The following is a 21,837-nucleotide window of genomic DNA, read 5'->3' as shown; positions in this document are numbered from 1 at the left end:
TACTTATAGTAGTCTACTTGTAATAGTCTACTTATAGCAGTCTACTTTTAGTAGTCTACTTGTAACAATCTACTTTTAGTAGTCTATTTTTAATAGCCTACTTTTAGTAGTTTAAGTTTAGTAGTGTACTTTTAATAGTCTACTTTTACTAGTCTACTCTTAGTAGTCTACTTTTAATAGTCTACTTTTAGTAGTCTACTTCTAGTAGTCTACTTTTCGTAGTCTATTTCTAGTTTATTTATTTCTAGTCTATTTACTTATAATAGTCTACTTCTAGTTTACTTCCAGTCTACTTCTACTCAACTTTCACCCCACTAACAACTAAAAACCCCCGATTAAAAACAATAATTATTATCCTTTCGTATATTCAACGCAACACTTACGGTCCAATACCAATCTCGCGAAAAATTCCCAAAAAGAACATCGACAAACAAAGTATCGCCAAAACAAGCCCCGGTATCTCGCGAGCCGATAAGAGTGGAATAACACCGAGGACGAACTGTCCAGTAACCGGTGACGTAAATATAGCGAGGATAGGCGTTCGCACCTGGCCCGTTCTCCCCGGCACGAAAGCGGGATATTCGCAGCAAGCCGCGACGGAATACCGAGGTTGTTGCGAAATAGAGGCACACGTCGATTGGACTGCAAATAGAAAATCGCAACAATCGGAACGAGTGTCATCGACACGCTCCGCGATAGTATCCGCGTCTCCGTTTCGACATCGCCGGTTCCCAGCGTGCACTGTGCGCGCGCTCGGATAAGAGAGCATCAAGTTTTCATTTACGGTAAAATGTGTTTTCTGCGATTGAACCACGTGGGTCGCCGGCTGACGCCCGATACACATATATGTGCTATATCGTACGAGACGATCCATGACGAAAGGTCAGATCCTCTCGAGCTGCGATTCAGCCAGGCTTCGGCGGACGCGATAAAAAGTTTCGTGGGAGATTAATGGCGATTCGGGCGCGCTTGGATTTACTGTGAATGAGCGATCGTCGTGCCGGGAAGTTTTTAACGGTGTTATTAAACGTCTGATAACATCTAATGTTAAATCGTTACGTTCTAATGAAGCGAGACAGGCCTTGGATAAATGTTCGTTCGCGTACACTTTCGTGCGAAATTAACCATGACTTACTATCGGGAGAAAAATTAATAGTTGGCTACATTGTCTTTTTTTAAATTATTATTTTATCATTCTTAGAAACTTTGTAATTTATTATTCTATCGTTTCTGTAATTTCTATAATATATTGCTCTATAATTTTTATAATATATTATTCTATATTTTCTATAACTTTTGCAATGTATTATTCTATATTTTTTAGAATTTTTATTATCCTATAATTCCTATAATTTCTATAATATATTGCTCTATAACTTCTATAATATTTTAGTCTATATATTCTATAATTTTTACAATATATTATTCTATATTTTCTATAATTTTTACTATCCTATAATTCCCATAATTTCTATAACATATTACTCTATAACTTCTATAATATATTATTTTATAATTTCTGTAATATATTATTCTACAATCTTCCTCTAATTTCTATAATGTATTACTCTATAATTTCAATATTCTATAATAACTCTATAATTCTATAATATCTATAATAATTTCTATAATTTCTATTATTCTATATTTTCTATAATTTTTACAATCTATTATTCTATACTTTCTATAACTTATTATTCTATAATTTTTATAAATTCTATACTTTCTATAATTTATTATTCTATAATTTTTATAAATTCTATAATATCTATAATATCTGTAATTTCTATAATTTCTATATCTATAATATCTATAATTTCTATAATTTCTATAATTTCTATATCTATAATATCTATAATTTCTATAAATTCTATAATTTTTAGTATACTTATAATTTCTATAAATTTCTATAATATCTATAATCGCTATAATTTCTATAAATTCTATAATATCTATAATCTCTATAACTCCTATAATACCTATAGCCACTGCAACAAGTGCATAAAATCCTTCGGTCCAATAACCCCACTATAGCGACACTCAACAAGTACATTAACAGCGATTTTATTTCGATGCTCTCGGCGCGTTTCGTCAACATTCGTTAAAATATGCGAAATCCGAGCATACGAGGAATTCCACGCGGCGCGACTGAAACGCGTCTCGAATGTCGAACGCGCGTACGACGGGGGGGGGGGGAGAACCGCGCGGCCGATGATTACGCTGACATAATATTATAGCGCGGCGGGGCCGCGTGTATCGCGCTCGACGGATACCCACGTCCGTCTCCGTGTTTACGCGAGTGTGTTCCATTGATCTTGGCACTCGCGAACAGAATGTCGTTGCACTACATTTCATTCATAACTTCTCAATGCCGGCGCGGCCCGCGCAACGCAACGCTATTATGTTCGGCGGTCGGAATCGTTGGATCGTGACTCGTTTTATCGGACCGTGAATTGGCAGCCTCGATACACGATCCTGGCGCGCGATCATTGTTCTACAAATCGTAAATCATGCCATTCAAATCGGCGTCGTTGAACGTCTCCATAACCATTCTGGAATATCGATTTTCCTCGAACGTTTTGAAATATATCGTTGAAATCGTATTCGTAATTATTTCGTCAATCTGAAGAATTCGGACGACAGATTTTTTAATCTGGATTTTCTAACCTAGATTTTTTAAACTGTGTTTTCTAACCTATACTTTTTAATCTGTATTTTTTGTACTGTATTTTCGAACCTATATTTTCTAACCTATATTTCTGAACTTGTATTTTCTAACCTCTATTTTCTAACCCATATTTTCCAACCCTTATTTTCTAACCTATACTTTCTAACCTGCATTTTCTGACCTATATCTTCTAACCTATATTTCTGAACTTGTATTTTCTAACCTCTATTTCTTAACCTGTACTTTCTAAACTGTATTTTCTAACCTATATTTCTGACCCATATTTTCCAACCCTTATTTTCTAACCTATACTTTCTAACCTGTATTTGTTAACCTGTACTTTTTAAACTGCTTTTTCTAACCTATACATTCGAACCTGTATTTTCTAACCTATACTTTCGAACCTGTATTTTCTAACCTATATTTCTGGACCTGTATTTTCTAACCTCTATTTTTTAACCTGTACTTTTCAAACTGTATTTTCTAACCTATACTTTCGAACCTGTATTTTTTAACCTACACTTTCGAACCTGTATTTTCTAACCTATATTTCTGAACTTGTATTTTCTAACCTCTATTTTTTAACCTGTACTTTTCAAACTGTATTTTCTAACCTATACTTTCGAATCTATATTTTCTAACCTATATTTTTTAACTTGTATTTTCTAATCTAGTCTTTCTAACCTGAATTTTTAACCTATCTTTTCTAATCTGTATTTCCTAACCTATATTTTCGTACCTGCATTTCTTAACCTAAATTCTCCAATAAATTGTAAAAAAATGAATAAAAATCGATTCTCACGAATATCGAAGCTAGAAACCTCGGACCACCGTTATTAATTGCAGAACGGAGCTAATGTTTCCGTTGCGTCTCGTACCGAAAAACAGTGCCGCCACAGCGTCGTCCCTGAGACGGCGGTCACACTCGTTATGAAACCGTCGGTGCAGGCAGAATTCAGGCCGAGAAAAAGAAAGGGCTTGTGAAATAATAGTCAGTCAATGGTTAGCACAAGATATCTGCACATCTGTCGGAGCATTTCCATTACGTATATAGCCGTTTCTATCGAAAGTCTGGCAATGATTGACGACTACCGGTTGAACTATAGGTGCCCGGCCGTTATCTCCCGGATCAGCTGGAATAATCTCGCGGCGGGATCCGTTCGTACTGTTTACAAATCCGGCGAGATACAGCGTTTAACGCTTTGATACGGCTAGTTAAATACAAAAGCTCAGCTAATTTGTTCCGGTCCGCGGCCGCCGGTTCGCCCGCGCTTCTGCGGCGCCGCCGTACGTTTCGCGATCCCGCGAAAATTTTGCCGTCGGAACGGCGGACCATTTTGCGGGAAATTCGAACATTTTTGCGCGCGCGCACCACGGATTGCCCAAAATCGGCGACGCGTCTTCGTGGACGAAGTCCGGGGCGGATCGATTCGATGAACAATAGAGTCATAAAAGCCGCGTGTTTATGTTTCGCGTGTTTAAACCACGGGCTTTGTCTCTCGCTATCAATTTTCCAACGTTGCCGCTGCCGCGAAAAGTCGAGCGGTTTGGGGGTTGTTTTGCGTCGCGTCGCGTTGTATCGTATAATTCGCGTGCGATGCTTCGGTAAACGTGGAACAGACTAGTTAATTGTCTCGTTTATCCGTTGAAATACCAGAGAAAATTTATTTCAATTTTTTTGGTACCGACTTCGCGAAGTTTCCTGCAAAACTTGCGAGAAACGAAAAAAATACCGAAGGGATGAAGTTCGATGTTCGATGTTAAGTTCGAAGGGATAAAATGATTCAACTTTAAATAATATTTTTTAATAGAAAATTATTTTTTTTTTATTATTTATTATTTATTTATTATTATTTATTATTTATTTATTATTATTTTTTATTGTTATTTATTATTATTTTTTATTATTTATTATTATTTACTATTGTTTATTATTATTTTTTATTATTTTTCATTATTTGTTACTATTTATTATTATTTATTATTACTTGTCATTATTTGTTATTAGTTACTATTATTTATTATTATTTATCATTATACATTATTTTTAATTTTCATCTATTTTTTTTATATTTATCAAAGCACGTTGAATATTAAATTTTCTTAAATCGGGATTCGTCAACTTGGCACAGTAATTGGCTACCCCCGTCGTGCTTATTTCCATAAAAATCACTGTCGAAGCATTTTGGGGAAAAAAATCGCAATTTCCGTGTCACAGCAGCCGTGAGCGTCGATCTTTTTCGCGTTACTGTTCCAATTTCCCGTGGCGAGTACGTAATTGGCAGCCCGGTTTCGCGAAGGTTGAGGCTTCCATTGAATCCGCGGGCTCCGTGACCCGTTCTATCGCGATGCGGTAAATTAACACGGGATTTCCAGAGAGCCTCGGCCGTCGACGGGGCGAGCTAAAAATGAAAGGCGGTAATTACGTTTATGATTTGTCGAGTGGTCGATACGCGCGTACCACACTGGCCGCCGCCGCGGCAAATATCAGCTGCGATTGAACTTTTCGCCGACTGTAAAAGACGTGGGATTTCATTCGGGTCCGGTTTTTAAATAGCCACGGAAACGTTGTGGGTGCTGGTGGTAATGAAAATCACGTGGCGAACACGGCAGTACATGTGTCTCATTAAACAACCATGACTTTTATTCATTTATTTGTCACGTTAATGATTTTATTAATTTTAATTTGTTGCGTTAACACGATTGAATTTAATAATTTTATCAATTTTTATTTATCACATTCATAATTTTATTATAATTTTTATTTATCACCTTGACGATTTTATTAATTTGTACTTGTTACGTTAATAATTTTGTTAATTTTTATTTATCACGTTAACGATTTTATTAATTTTTATTTGTTACGTTAATAATTTTGTTAATTTTTATTGATCACGTTAATGATTTTTTAAATTTTTATTTGTTACGTTAATAATTTTATTAATTTTTATTTATGACGTTAACGGTTTTATTAATTTTTATTTGTTACATTAATAATTTTATTAATTTTAATTTATCACGTTAATATTTTTATTTATTTGGATTCATTCCGGTAATAATTTCATCAATTTTTATTTATTATGTTAACGATTTTATTAATTTTTATCCATCACACTCACGATTTTATTAATTTTTATTTATTACGTTGACGATTCTATTAATTTTTATTTATTAAGTTAACGATTCTATTAATTTTTATCTATCACATTAATAATCACGTCGATTTCTATTTACTACGTTATAAGGACAAAAAGTGTCGTAGTCTTCGTTCGGCCGGGATAGCTCGATTGGTTAAATCAGTCACCTGGCAAGCGGAAGATAAGGGTTTCGAATCCCGATTTCCCGTCCAACCGGCCGATCGACTTTTATTTCCCACAAATATTATTCTAGTATCTAGAGAAGAGTCTCTCTCAAGTTTAAATAAAATGCAACCTCGTCGATCTTCTTCTCTGATTAAATACAATCGCAAGAAGAAAGGTGTTCGTTGTTCCCCCTTCAAAGCTAACTCTCTCAAGAATTCATAATTTACCGTAATCAATAACGTTGGGTAGAGATAAATGTTGAGACAACTATGAGTGATCTCGGCAGCCACACAAGCGTTTGCTGCAATGTTAAAAGGTTAGACAAGTTCTGTAACTAAGTATCGCTTTATTATACTTGAATAGACAATTTGTGCAGCTATGGAAAACAGCGAGTAAAAGAAAGACACTGTGTGCAGCAAAACTGTGATGGAATTATTCGAGTGCCTTTTCGAGTTTACAGGATATACACGGTGTTGCAAATGCATTGCTTCTGCGAGTTGAATACTTTCATGTTGGATAGTGGATCTGCTTTGTTGTTCTTAAGGATTTTTCCATAAATAAATAAATAAGTAAATGAATAAGTAAATTAATGAATAAATAAATGAATAAGTAAATTAATGAATGAATGAACGAATAAATAAATAAGTAAATTAATGAATAAACAAATAAGTAAATGAATGAATGAACGAATAAATAAATAAATGAACGAACGAATTGAATAAATAAATAAATAAGTAAATGAACGAATAAATGAATAAATAAAAAGGGGCTTAAAAAATGCCATTGAAAAGCCCAAGCAATTTTTGACAGGATTAATTGAACTAATTAAAAAGAGCCAGTTGCACTATACTGCAAAGTTTGACAATCTGGAAGGTACGTATGATTAACGTGAAAGTTCGAGCTGACAGAAAAATTTTAGCCACTTCGCGAAGCGTTCATCTCGCGAAAGGACGAAGCAATTTTGAATCCGTGTATGTAATTGCATGTCTGAATGAGTACGGAGGAGTCGACGAGTTCGGACACGTCGTAGAAGCCGACGACAATGTTGCTCTTTGTTCTCCCCGAGCACAGCACTCGATAGAGTCCGCGTTTCGATCGGACGCGACGCCGGAAAGCCGCAACAACGTCGGGGCTCTCTTCGCACACTTGTTGCGACGACCTCCGGCGACCGGGGCTGACAATGAATCCGTTCAGATAGCATCGAGGCAACTTTCTTTTCGTAATCCTCCCAATCCATCTGGTTTCGGTAATATCCCCCTCCCCCTCCCGCCAAGCGGTCTGGCATTCCGATATTAAATTACCAATCCGCCGCGCAACCGGCCATTGTTCCGACGAGCAATTAGTGCGATTACGTTGACGAGGAATGGGGAAATAGGTGGGCAGAGTGTTTGTTCGAAAGGAGGCGGCTGCGAGCGAAGGGTGAAACGGGGCCCAAGTGTCGCGTTCGAATCCGATTGCGAGAACGTGGCGGGGTTATCTTGATTTTGGGAATGACGCTCGCTGTGGTTGCGCGCCGTTTCAAGGCCGGGATGGAACGGTTCGTGCGAACGGATGCAACCTTGCTGGGCGAACGCGTTACGGTTAGAGGTGCGGCGATGCCGAGGTGGCTGATGGAGAAGTCAAATGAGAGACGGTGAAATGAATAGGTGATTGGGGAATAGGAACATGGAATATGGGTCGGAGAGAAATGGTAGAATGAATAGGTGACTGAGAAATAGACAAATGGAAATGTGACTGAGACATAGTCAAATGAATAGGTGACAGAAAAATAGTAAAATGTATAGATGACAGAAAAATAGTAAAATGAATAGATGACATAAAAATAGAAAAATGGATAAGTGACAGAAAAATAGTAAAATGAATAGGTGACAGAAAAATAGTAAAATTAATAGGTAAAATTAATAGGAGAAATAAAAAACTGAATAGGTAACAGTAAGTTAAAAAAAAGAATAGGTAACAGTAGAATAGAAAAATGAATAGGTGATTGAGAAATGGACAAATAAATGTTTCACTAGAAATAGTAAAATAAACAGGTTAAAGGTAAAATAGTAAATAAACCTTAAGAAATAGGAAAATGCAATATGTAACAGAAAAATAGAACAAGAAATCTGTGACTAAGAAGTAAACAAATAAAAATCTGTCTACTAAATAAAAAATAAATAAATAAGTGACCGCGAGATAGCAAAAGTGAAATATGTGACTTAGTCAAAAAAAAAAAAATTGTTTATGTGACTGAGTCATAGAAAAATGAAGGCGCAACTGAGAAATGCTCGTCTCGAAAACGACTTAAAAATAGAAACAATCACCAAATAAACAATAAATAAAAGCAGCCAATAAGTAAAAAAAAGACTGTTCCCAACGCCGCGTAAAATAATCGGCGCCAAAGTCTCCGGTCTCTCGTCGACTCGCGGCTCGAAATTCGCGCGCTGGCAACTTTCTCCGAATAGTGAAACCGATCTAAATCATCCTAAACTCGGGTCAGAGCGTTGTGCGCCGGGATCGCCGGTGCCAAACGGCGAAATACGGCCGGACGGTGGATCGTCAGTGGCCAACGGCGTCGCCTTCGGCCGTATCGACGTTCGATTGCGTAACAACGCTGGGGACTTTCACTGCGAAATGATGCGCCGCGCGGTGATCCAAGTTTTCCGATGCGACCGTAGGGTCAGGAATTGCCCTGCAGCGGTCCGGGGCAATTCCGTTTTAACGGCTGGATGCATACCCTGCGCCAATGGCTGATGCATTTCTGGAATCCGGCACCGCTCGCGTATTTTCGGAGCGCGACGTTGCCACATTGCGATTTTTGGAGCAAATTTATTTTTTCATGGTGGAACACATTTTTGAAGACTTTGCGAACCTTCTTTTTGAACCAAACTTTGGTTTTATAAACAAATTGCGATTTTTTGGCAAATCCGTTTTTATCAATTAATTTTTGGATAATGGAATTCGTGTTCGGATAATGGAACAGTTGTGTGCTAGATTGAATATTCGTTGATTTCTGGGGTAAATAGTGGAGTAAAATAATGCCTCGGATCGATTCATTTGAATGTACAGGGTGTTTCGATAGTTTAGGGTTGGTGCTTCGATTAATCAAGGTTATTATACTATACTATACTTTATTTTGCACTTTGAGCTATATTTTATTTAAGTGTACGTGACGTTTGGATTATAAAGGGCTCGGATATTCGTGGCTAGGATAAACAAAGTTATACTATATTATACTATACTATATTATATCTTATTTTGTACTTTGATCTATATTTTATTTAAGTATACATGGTGTTTGGATCATAAAAGGCTCAGATATTCATGGTTGGGATAAACAAAGTTATACTATACTGTAATATACTCTAGTATACTATACTATACTTTATTTTATACTTTATTCTATATCTAATTTAAATATACGGGGTGTTTCGATAATGTGGGGTTGGAATATCGGTGCTTCGAATAATCAATACTACACTATATTATACTATACTATACTATACTATACTATACTATACTATACTATACTATACTATACTATACTATACTATACTATACTATACTATACTATACTTTATTTTGTACTTCGATCTATATTTTATTTAAATATACACGGTATTCTGATTATAAAGGATTCGGATATCCATGGTTAGAATAAACAAAGTTATACCATATTGTACTATACTGTACTATACATATTATGCTACGCTATGCTATACTATACTGTACTTTATTCAACGCTTCGTTCTACATTTTAACTTAACATCTTTACCGCTTCACATTTGCACTGGTGCATTTACCTGTACAGCGTTCACAGCCCAATTACGATAAATGGCACACGCGGAGATGATCGTAGCTTCGGCAGACAGTTCCCGAGAATTTTCGAGAACGTGTTACGCAGCCGTGGAATAGCCGGCGTTCGGTGCGCTTAGAGTCTCGAGACGAAGCAATAGAACGATACTCAGGGCGAAGCGTTCCGTTTCCGTTCCACGCGCGAGCACTCCAATTACCGTCCCCGAAAATTCAGCGCGACGCTGAAGGAGGCGTTCCACCGTGGCCGGGGCGTCCGCGTAATAGCCGGGAAGTTATGCTCGATAATGGCGGTGCTCGGCCGTGAGCCGCGCGCTTTTACGCCCTCGTAAAATTAGCCGTCCGATTGCCGGGGATCCGGCGCCGATTTAACGTCGCGGACGAGCTCGGGTCACCGAAAAAATGACCATCGAAATCGTGATTGCCGTTCCACGTGGAAATTCGGGGCCAGAGTTATCGGTTTAATCTCGTCGGTCAGTAGCTGATGAATCGAACGGCTCTCAGTAGACGATCATGAAACTTGAAAATTAAAATTGAGGTTAACGAGGATTTCGCAAATTAATTGTGCCATTAATTGTCAGTAATAATGCGAGGCACTATCTTTATTGTAACTAAATAACACAATAAATAATATTAATATTTATTAGTTATTCTATTGAAATTTATTTATTTTTATTTGTATTTAAATTTCGGTATTTTTATTTTTATTTCAATTTCTGTATTTTTATTTCTATTTCAATGTCTTTATTTTTATTTCTATTTCAATTTCTTTATTTTTATTTCTATTTCAATTTCTTTATTATTATTTCTATTTCAATTTCTTTATTTTTATTTGTCTTTAAATTTCTCTATTCTTATTTCTATTTAAATTTCGTTATTTTTATTTCTATTTCAATTCCTTTATTTTTATTTGTATCTAAATTTTGTTATTTCTATTTCTATTTAAATTTCTTTACTCTTATTTCTACTTAAATTCATTTTTATTTTTATTTCCACTTAAATTTCTTTATTCTTATTTCTCCTACAATTCTTTCATTTTGCCAAAGTTATTCCATGATCGATATAAGCGCTAAACGCACCGGGTCAGAATCGACCCGGCCATCGTAGGCGATCGCGATCGAAGCAGAATCGACAAATCCGATCACCGTCAACAAATTCCCTTTACCGCGAATGAATCGAAGGCTCGTCGAATAATTCAGCAAAGCCGACTCGCAACGGCCCATAAATTAAATAAATAAGTGCGCCGTGCGTCGAAGAAGCATCGACGGATTGAGTTATTCGGAAAATCGAACCTCGCGTCGCCCATAAATCGTCGACGTATCATTCGGCTGCTGAAATAGGAAGGATCGTAAACTGCGAAGCTGTACAAGATCATAAACAACCGAATTGACTGTAGACAGTCACACACACGCACACACTCCGCGTGATTCTCCTCGTGGCTCAGGCCGTCAACGAGCGTTGTCGAATGACGGTAACAGGAATCCAGTATTACGAGACGCGTAACCCATCGGTGTCGTTAGGGTCGCGGGCCGAAAGAGTCGATTAATTTGAGACGCGCGCAGCTGCGGCGGGATCTCCGCTGGTAAAAGTTGCCGCGGCGATAATGAGAGGTGGCGAACGTGCGTACGCTACTTCTCCGTCTTCTTCTTCTTGACTTTCGCTCGACGCCGCCCGTTTATGGCATTAATATGCGCGCATTACGATTTTTCCCGAGGGGCGATCGGTCTTCTGCTCGGCGCGGCTCACGTGGAGACCCGCGAGACCCTCGATTCGCGTTTCTTCATACGTCGTGATCCCAACAACGATCACGTGTCGTCGACGAACGGCAGATAAATGAATCAGAATTTAATTGTCAGAACTGAAATGATCTGATACGATTAATATATTATATAGTTAATTATATATATGATTAATATATTATATATATATATATATGATGATATATTATATAATTAATTATATATATATATATATATATATATATATATATATATATATATATATGATTAATATATTATATATAATATAATCAATGACCTTAATGACATAATGACCTTTGCACACTTGACAGAGCGAAAGGTCAATGCGTTCGAAGTTAAAGATGTATTAAAGAGGTCTAAAATCACTAATTTGCGACGCTTCGACGAATAACAGTTTAACAGATCGTATCTGAGACTATGAGTTGCACATGGTTGGTTGTCTGCCGGGATGCGTCTTTAATGCATCGTTTGATCAGATCGTGAACGGCGATTTGCGTCGAGTAACCTTTATGGATTCACGGAGACAAGTATTTAAATGTACCACAAAGTTGAAACTCGACAGTCTTGATGGAACAGAAAAGTTGCACAATTGTGGTTCAGTTGTTCAATTGTGACACAGTGTGGTACTTAAACAGAGCATAGTATTTGGTACAGTGTGGTACTTCATACACTATGGTATTTAATACATTATAATATTTTATACACTATGGTATTTAATACGTTATAATATTTAATACACTATAGTATTTAATACGTTATAATATTCAATACACTATGGTATTTAATACGTTATAATATTTAATACACTATGGTACTTAATACGTTATAATATTTAATACACTATGGTATTTAATACAGTGTAATACTTGAACACAGTGTAGTATTTAATACAGTGTAATATTTAATCACATTGTGGTATCTAATACAATTTAGTATTTAGTATATACAGCATAGTATTTAATAAAATGAAGTATTTCATACACTGTAGTATTTAATACATTACAGTATTTCATACAGTATAGTACTCAATACAGTGTAGTATTAAATTCAATGCAGTATTCCATACAATATAGTATTTCATACACTATAGTATTTAGTACAGTCTAGTACTATTTAGTAATATTTAGTACTAGACTGTACTAAATACAGTGTAGTATTTCATACACCACAGTATTTAAGACTGTATAATATTTAATACAGTATAGTATTGTATACGCTATAGTGTACAAACATCAGTCTAGTACTAAATACAGTGTAGTATTTCATACACTACAGTATTTAATACTGCATAATATTTAATACAATGTAATATTGCTAACGTTACAATATGCAAACATAATACCCCACTTAACACACTTATAGTATTCAAATTAACAACATATTAAACAAGCACATTATTATATTCAATCATAGTACACCATTTAAACCCAGGGTAGCATCGAAGCACGATACAGTATCCAATCACGATACTTCTATCAACGACAACACTTAATCACACCGTACCATTTAACGCTTCCACGGATCTCAGTTCATCGGATTAATTGAAACCCGACACCGTCGCAAAGGCATTTTCAATATCAAGTATCAAATTACTTGGCGCTGATCGATAGAGATTCTCCAGCGTAGAAACTTGACCAACCCAGCGTACATATTCATATACAGGGTGTCCCAAAAATGTTTCGTAATTCGGAAATGGCGGGTTCCGTAGATCATTTGAAGCAACTTCTTCCTTTACAAAATTTTCTCCGAGGCACCGTTAACGAGTTATTAACGAAAAACAGTGACCAATAAGAATCGAGTACGGCTGACGCGAGGCCGTATGGTTGGTCCAGCCAACCAGCGCACGAAGTCCAGTTCCAATCATTGGCTCGGTCGCCTCGCGCCAGCTGAGCTCGCCTCTCATTGGTCACACTGTTTTTCGTTAATAACTCGTTAATGGTGCCTCGGAGAAAATTTTTGTAAAGGAAAAAGTTGCTTCAAATGACCTGAGGAACCCGCCACTTTCGGATTGCGAGACGTTTTTGGGATACCCTGTATATACATGTACATATACTTTGATCTCGACGCATCTCGTAAGCGCTTAATTAAGCGTCGTTTAATCAGGCACAATAACTCTCGAAATTATGGTGCCGGTGTATCGATCTGTTCATTAGTGCGTGCACAGCGTAGAAGAGCTCCGAACGGGGACAACCGTGTTGGGTGAAGGACGAGCGAACAATGTAAACCACGACGTCGTCTTCGATCGTTCAAAATTGTGAGAAATAAATCTGTGACACTGTCAGAATTAATGTCCGGTAACAGGAAATCAATCCGGATCCCGACACGCAGGGACCGAGCGACCTTTCGATCGTCGTCGAAAGCTGAGATCGTCGAAACTAATCAAACAAGTGGCGAACAGATGCCTTCCGATTGGGCAAACCCTGTTTCAATTTCCACCGTATGTTTACGTTTCGTCTCATCGACCGACGCGTTCCCCGTTGCGGCTGCCGACGGTTTAGAGGCGTTTATGTGCCGAAGGTTTAATGTGTTTCCATATGTGCATTTCTATTAGCCGACAGATTCCGCTCGCGATCGCGATCGTGTCGAAACATCGACGAACGTTTCAATTCGCATGCGATGAAAATAAAAAAAACGCATGTGCTATTGTTATTTGATTTTGACGCAGTTCAGCTGAACGGTTGACATTCCGATGTTTTATTTGAGCGAGGACATTCTTTTCTGTAATGTTGATAAAGTAAGGTACAGAAATTTCTACTACAATACATTGTAGTTTTTAATGTAGTGTAATTTTTAATATAATGTACCATTGCATACAGTATAGTATTTAACACAGTGTAATATTTGATACAATGTATTTAATTCTGTGTAGTATTTCATGCTTTACAGTATTTAATACAATCTAGTATTTAATACAGTGTATTATTTTATACAGTACAGTATTTAATACAGTGTAGCATTTTGTACAGTATATTATTTAATTCTGTGTAGTATTTCATACATTGTAATATTTAATTCTGTATAGTATTTCATACATTAAAATATTTAATACAATGTAATATATCATAGAATCTAGTATTTAATACACTGTAGTATTTAATACAGTGTATTATTTCATACAGTACAGTATTTAATACAGTGTAGCATTTTGTACAGTAGAATATTTAATTCTATGTATTATTTCATGCATTGCAGTATTTAATACAGTGTACTATTTCATACAGTACAGTATTTAATACAGTGTAGCATCTTGTACAGTATAGTATTTAATTCCGTGTAGTATTTCATGCATTGCAGTATTTAATACAATGTAGTATTTCATACAATCTAGTATTTAATAGTGTATTATTTCATACAGTACAATATTTAATACAGTGTAGCATTATCAGTAGAATATTTAATTCTATGTAGTATTTCATACATTGAAGTATTTGTGAATGTAGTATTTCATACAATTTAGTATATATATTTAACACAGAGTAGTATTTAATAAAGTGTATTATTTCATACACTACAGTATTTAATACAGTGTAGCATCTTATACAGTATAGTATTTAATTCTGTGTAGTATTTCATACATTGTAGTATTTAATTCTATGTAGTGTTTCATACATTGTAGTATTTAATACAGTATAGTATTTCATTCAGTGTAGTATTTAATACAGTGTAGTATTTGATACAGTGTAATATTTAGTACAGTGTAGCTTTCAATACAGTGTAAAGTCGTGAACACATTGTAGTATTTAATACATTGTAACATTTAATATAGTGTAGTATTTAATTCAATATAACACTTAATACAATGTAGTATTTAATACAGTGTAGTTTTTGATACAATTCAGCATTTAATACAGGATCTAGTATTCAATACAGTATAATATATTTAATACAATGTAGTATTCCATACAGTATATTATTTCATAGGATATAGTATTTAGTATAGTGTAACGTTTAATACAGTGTCGTATTTAATTCAGTGTAATACTCATACTCATTCTATATAGTATTCAATACAGTATATTATTTCATATAGTATTTAATATAGTATACTATTTAATATAGTACAGTATCTACTACAGTATAGTATATTTAGTACACTATAATATTTAATACAGTATAGCATTTAGCTCAGTATACTATTTTATTCAATAAAATATTTAATACGCTGTATTTTTTGATACATTATAGCATTTAATACAGTGTAGCATCTCACCTCAGTACTCTCACAAAAGAATGTTCCAAATCATCCTAAATGCAACTAAATACAGTCATCTCCAAATCGTGGACAGGTCCTCCAAAGTACAAAGTCGATAAGGAATGAATTAAGACAGCGATCGTACGATAGAAAGTATCGAAAGAGTCATCTCGGACGCGGATGTTCGGCGGCTCGATTAGGTTCACCTGCTCGATTCCCATTGTCCACTAAAATATCGCGGCACGAATACCACTGGTATTAGCATCGCCGGCGACGGTTGATTCATGACACGGGGGCAGGTCGAGAGCGCCAGCATATATTAACCTTTCGTACCTACGCGAACGCTTAGGCCAGGCACTAAGCTTCGGACGAGGAAAGAGACACGGCGCCCGTCAGCGCCGAATGGGAAGGAGAGCTGCACGCCGGGTCCCACTTTCCCTTTTCGTGGGTGGAACAACAGGGCGACGGCTGAGATCATCAGTCGCGGTATCATGCTATGATCCTCGTGTCTTCGTGCAATTCAGATACAATTTTATTTTAAATAAAATTGTATATGATTTAATATATATTAATATATAATTATTATTATTTAATAATATATAATTTTATATATATATTTTTTTATTTTAAATAATTCGTATATTTTTTATTTTATTTTCAGTAAATTATGTACAATTTTATTTTAATGATACTAGATGTCGGTCATTTTTATAAAATTATATATCGATCATTTTTATAAAAATTATACATCAATCATTTTTATGAAAATTATATATAAATCATTTTTACAAAAATTATATTATCAATCATTTTTACAAGAATTATATTATCAATCATTTTTACAAGAATTATATTATCAAACATTTTTACAAGAATTATATTATCAATCATTTTTACAAGAATTATATTATCAAACATTTTTACAAGAATTATATTATCAATCATTTTTGCAATATTTACATATAAGCTGAATTCTCTTATACAAATTGATCCATAAATTTTGTAAATTCATACAAAAATCAAATATTCAATATAAAATTAAATTAACAAATTATAAAAATATCTAAATAATAAGATCATAAAAAATTAACAAAACAATAATTAAAAATATAAAATAGCGAACGTATCAATCTTAATTTCTCAGTAAATTCACTAATAAATTTTCTATTTGCTTCTGTGCTAATATTCTGTTATAATTATAATTCCTCGCATGCCCAATTACGTACAATTTATCGTCACGTGACACGGAACTGTTTCGACTCGGAGGACGTTCGATCTGTTCCCTCTGGGCTTGGTAGAAACGCGACGCGACCACACGTGCCTCCTGCGATCGTTAGACGGGATCGTTTTCGAGGGACGCTCGCGGTTTACAAGCACCGACGGCCCAGCCCGGCCCGACTCGGCCCGACCCGTGCTCGTTTATTATTCATGCGCGAAACTAGAATGTGGAACCGATTGATTTCTCGAACACGTCGCCCGGGCCATGTAAATGGAAAGCAATTTGTCCCAGTCCTCGACTCCGGGCGAATAATAATGGACAAATTGTCGAAAAATGCGTGGCCGCGGAATGCGACAGAAAGTGGACAGTCGAACGAATACAATGGACTCCTTGTTCGATTTTTTATTTTTTTGAATGTCGAGCTGTTGTTTTATCTAGCAGAACTTTTAAAGTGAATAATTTCTAAAATGAATCATTTTTAAAATGAATAATTTTTCAGACGAATAAATTTTAAAATGAATAATTTTTTTAATGAATAATTTTTAAAAATGTTTATCACCGTTTCTGCAAAAATATTGTACAAATATATTATTATATTATAATGATACTTTTCAGTTTTAAAATAAACCACATGCAAAATAATTTCCTATACAAATTAATAAGGCTGCAATCCGATAAATAAATTAATTACTAAATCAATAACATTAACAATTAATAAACTGTACAAATAAAAATGGTTTGCATTAATTTCTGGGTACAGATTAATTTCTTCAATTTAACATTGAAGTTTTTCCTTAATTCTCTCATCGACTTGCAATTGTATATTAAACACAATAATATATTAAAATTTCTCAAATATTTTTAAATATCTTTAAACACTTTATTTCATCGAAAGAGACATTAATCGGTCTGACGGAAACGTGTTCACCGATTTTAGCATTTGACATGTATTGTCATTCATAAATGGTGACAGTGGTCGCTCCCGTCATTCATAAGTAAATGCGCCGGCGATTCTGCGAATGTAAATACGACAGCATAAGATCTCATATCCTATTCATCTTCCTCGGTTTCTTCTGCGTCCGCTAAAAATCGGTTCCATTGTCGCTCGCCACGATGCCATCTGCCGCGCGTGCGCGCATAAATCATTGAATTTCCGCTCGCGATAGCGGAATAGAGAATTTCGAACTCCATTTATCTGATTCAATGCGTCTGTCGGCGGTGCGCGGAGACAGACTTAAAGCCTTTGACGGCGACTGAACCCGGGACTCGGCGAGTCATCAATCATTCTCGCCGATTACTCGATTTCTGTTAATGCAACCACTCGAGTGATTAGCGTGCTTTACGCCTTTGGATAAACGGAATTCATACGTTGCTAATATTCCAAGGATTTTGAGATCGTTTGAAATATCTGCGCCTCGATGAATCATTACTGAAGCAATTCGGAAATCCAAAGAATGTCGATGAAAGGCGGGCTTATTAAAAATCGAATAATCCATTTCCCGAGGTAATTTTAAGCAACTTTGTTCTTTACGAAAATCTTCTACGACGCTCCGTTCACGAGTTATCGACGAAAAACGACTGGCCAATCGGCTAGCGGGCGCGGCCGACGCCCCGCCCGCGCGACGCCGCACTGGTTGCACCGGAACGCGTCGGCCGGTCCCGGCCTGCGATTGGCCAGTGTTTTTCGTCGATAACTCGTGAACGGAGCGTCGGAGAAGATTTTCGCAAAGGAAAAAGTTGCTTCAAATCGCCCGAGGAATCGATCTTTTCAAGGGCTCGCATTTTTGTGATATATTTCTAGAAATAACTGAGCGGAAAGTGTGGGTTCGAGCTAATAAAATCGGTGCTATTTTTGGTCCGGGATATTTCGAAAGGCATAATTTTCGCCGACTGTACTGCATCGATATGGCAACGTCGGGAAAAATGACGCTGACCTTAACGGAACAGACGGACATTGATGGATCATCCGATCGAATCGCGTCGATTTGAGCGAGAGACGATGGACCGAAATCGACGGGCAAGCGTCTTCGTCGACGAAGAGAAACGGTCGACGACGCTGCAACCGCGCAGATCCGTCGGATGCGTTCCGATTGCGAAACGTCGCCGGCTGCCGCTCCGTCGGAAGAGCTCGCGCCGCCGCGACCTTTACATTTAATTGCCCTAAACGGCGCACAGCGAACGAGAGAAGAAAAAAAGCGATCACGCGTAGAAATAAATCAGGGATTCCACCGGCTGACTTTAACGGGGACTGCGTGACGTGTGGTAAGATTAAAGGCCGCGCCGGAGTCGGCCGTGTTACTACAAAAAGCCTGTGGCACTGTTCGCTCGCGCGCTAATATGGCGTTGGTTATTTATAGACAGCGGACAGTCGGAATTGATTGCGGCGCGTGTAATCCACGGTTTATCTCGCTTCTTCGACGAGACGCCGCGAGACAGACGCCGCACCCGGGGAATTCTCGTTGTCGGGGACCGATCGTTTCCCGTCCCATCGACAACTCCCAAATTGCTCGATGCAGACGTGAACGGCGGCGACCTAATCTTCCCGGACATGTTTCTACAGTTCAAACGCGATCGGTTCGATTTCGGACACGCGAGAAAGAACTTGCGAGCAGTTTTGCGGTTTTTTTTGTTTAAAGGGTCCCCGAGTGCTTAAACATTCTTATAGGACAGTAAATAGTGCCTAATCGACGATTGGTGGCGACTATAAAAGCAAGGCTTCACAAGGCTGGAATTATAATATAATATATATAATAATAGAATAGATACATACTATAACAGATACAATAATATAATACATATGATATAATTCATATAATAATATATAATGTATATAATAATATAATATATATGATAATATAATATGTAAAGTAATATATAATACATATAATAATATAATATATATATATATATAACATAATATGTATATAATAATAATATTGTCTATTTTCGTTTCCAATTAAATTATGGAGAATTTACTGTACTTTTCACCCCAAAAATCGCCAAAAAACTGTGCCAAAAAATTTCGACGTTCCATTTTCTATATGTCAGTTTCCCAATAACCGTGTTAAAAAAATTCTCACGGTCCATTTCACTTTCAAAATATAATCCACAAAAATTTAAACTATATATGCTAAAAAAATTGCAACGTTCCTTTGTTCATTTTATTCCCCCGGATTCGATCCGGCGATTTTTGGAGCATGATCGTAGCACAAGCGCGCCCCATTCCGTGGCTGGTTTGGCATTTAAGGCGACGAGTGACGGTGAGTCCTTTGGCCGAGCTTTTGAAAGGTGAACAAGATCAGTTTAGAGACGCGGTCGAAACCCGACGAACAAATCGGGACAACGTGATGGCTCGTTGTGCAATGGTCGATTTAGGACGCGAACGCGCCGAGAAGTTCGAATGATATTTCATTTTGGTACGCGCGGGACGCTTTCGGATGTCGAAGGCTGATACGGTTATTTCGAGAAAAATTCTAGTCGAGCGAACACTAACCATGGAGACTGATTCGACGTTTTCGTATGCAACAGGTGATTGCCACGTGTCTGTGGCGAGGCACACGGCAGGAAGGGAGCAGGCAGAGCAGAGAGGTGATATTGAACATCAGCGATGACCAGAAGACGCAGTATCTGAACCAAGACTTCTACTCGAGTAAGTGTCTAAATATAACAATTTACAATATGATTATAACATTGATATACGGATGGTATTAATATAAAACGAATGAAATCGTTGGAAAAATTTAAAAATACTGTTGCACTGAATTTACTGTATTAATATCGTTAATAGAAGAAATTAACATTATAAAAAACAGGAAATTAACATTGTCGAAAAGAAACACTTTTATACAATTTTTATTCAATTTTTCATACAAATTTTAATTTCGCACGGAGGTGAAATATAATACATACATAATATATATGATGATATGATATGTATAATAATATAATATATATGATAAAACATACAATATAATATAATATATATAATAATATTATACATATGTTAATATAACATATATAATAATATACAGGTTGTCCCAAAAATGTCTCGCAATCCGAAAGTGGCGAGTACCTCAGATCATTTGTACCTCAATTGTCTCCGATGCACCATTAACGAGTTATTAACGAAAGACAGTGACCAATGAGAGGCGAGCTCAGCTGGCGCGAGGCGACCGAGCCAATGAGCGGAACTGGGCTTGCTGCGGTGATTGGCTGAGCCACCTCGCGTCAGCCGTACTCGATTCTTATTGCTCACTGTTTTTCGTTAATAACTCGTTAACGGTGCCTCGGAGAAAATTTTTGTAAAGGAAGAAGTTGCTTCAAATGATCTGAGGAACTCGCCATTTCCGGATTGCGAGACATTTTTGAGACACCCTGTGTAATATATAATAAAATAATACAATACACATATGATAATATAACATTATGTAATGACTTCGACAGTCAAATGATCGAAGCACAAAATCATTTGGACGTAAACGAGATTATGATACAACGTGTACAAATGTCTTTCCACAGACGCATACAATTATGGTTATGAGATCAGCCCGAGTGGGCAGTTCCACCACGAGACACGCGGCCCGGACGACATAACCTACGGTTGCTACGGGTACATAGACCCGTTCGGCAAATTGAAGACCACGTTCTACATCAGCGACGGCTGGGGCTATCGCGTCGTCCAGCCTGGAAAAACCATCGAACTGTTCCTCAATCAACATGAGCATCATCAGCAAGACGACGCTCAGCAAAACGAACAAGACCATCACGAACATCACGGAGTGATGACGCAATGGAAGGACCTGTTCTTCCCGGAGGTCTGCAGGCAATTCGACGGAACGGGCAACAGACCGGGCGTAGTTCCACCTGGAGGTTATCGTATGTATATTGTCACGTTATTGAAT

The 21,837-nt window shown here is 36.7% G+C and overlaps 1 protein-coding gene across 2 annotated transcripts in view; it reads left to right on the top strand.

Annotated features, from left to right (window-relative positions):
• LOC117225756 (uncharacterized) overlaps window positions 1–21,837 on the top strand; it is a 33,721-nt gene that overhangs the window by 1,502 nt on the left and 10,382 nt on the right. For both annotated transcript variants that reach the window (XM_076526375.1, XM_076526374.1), the window contains exons 2-3: window positions 20,465–20,585; window positions 21,455–21,811. In XM_076526375.1, coding sequence (XP_076382490.1) covers window positions 20,465–20,585; window positions 21,455–21,811 — 478 coding nt within the window. The remainder of the gene's footprint in view (window positions 1–20,464; window positions 20,586–21,454; window positions 21,812–21,837) is intronic.

This window comes from Megalopta genalis, chromosome 14, assembly GCF_051020955.1.
Source record: "Megalopta genalis isolate 19385.01 chromosome 14, iyMegGena1_principal, whole genome shotgun sequence".
In the NCBI taxonomy this organism is placed as follows: Eukaryota; Metazoa; Arthropoda; class Insecta; order Hymenoptera; family Halictidae; genus Megalopta; species Megalopta genalis.
The sequence above is the reverse complement of the archived record's forward strand: the minus strand, read 5'-3'. Positions and strand labels throughout refer to the sequence as shown.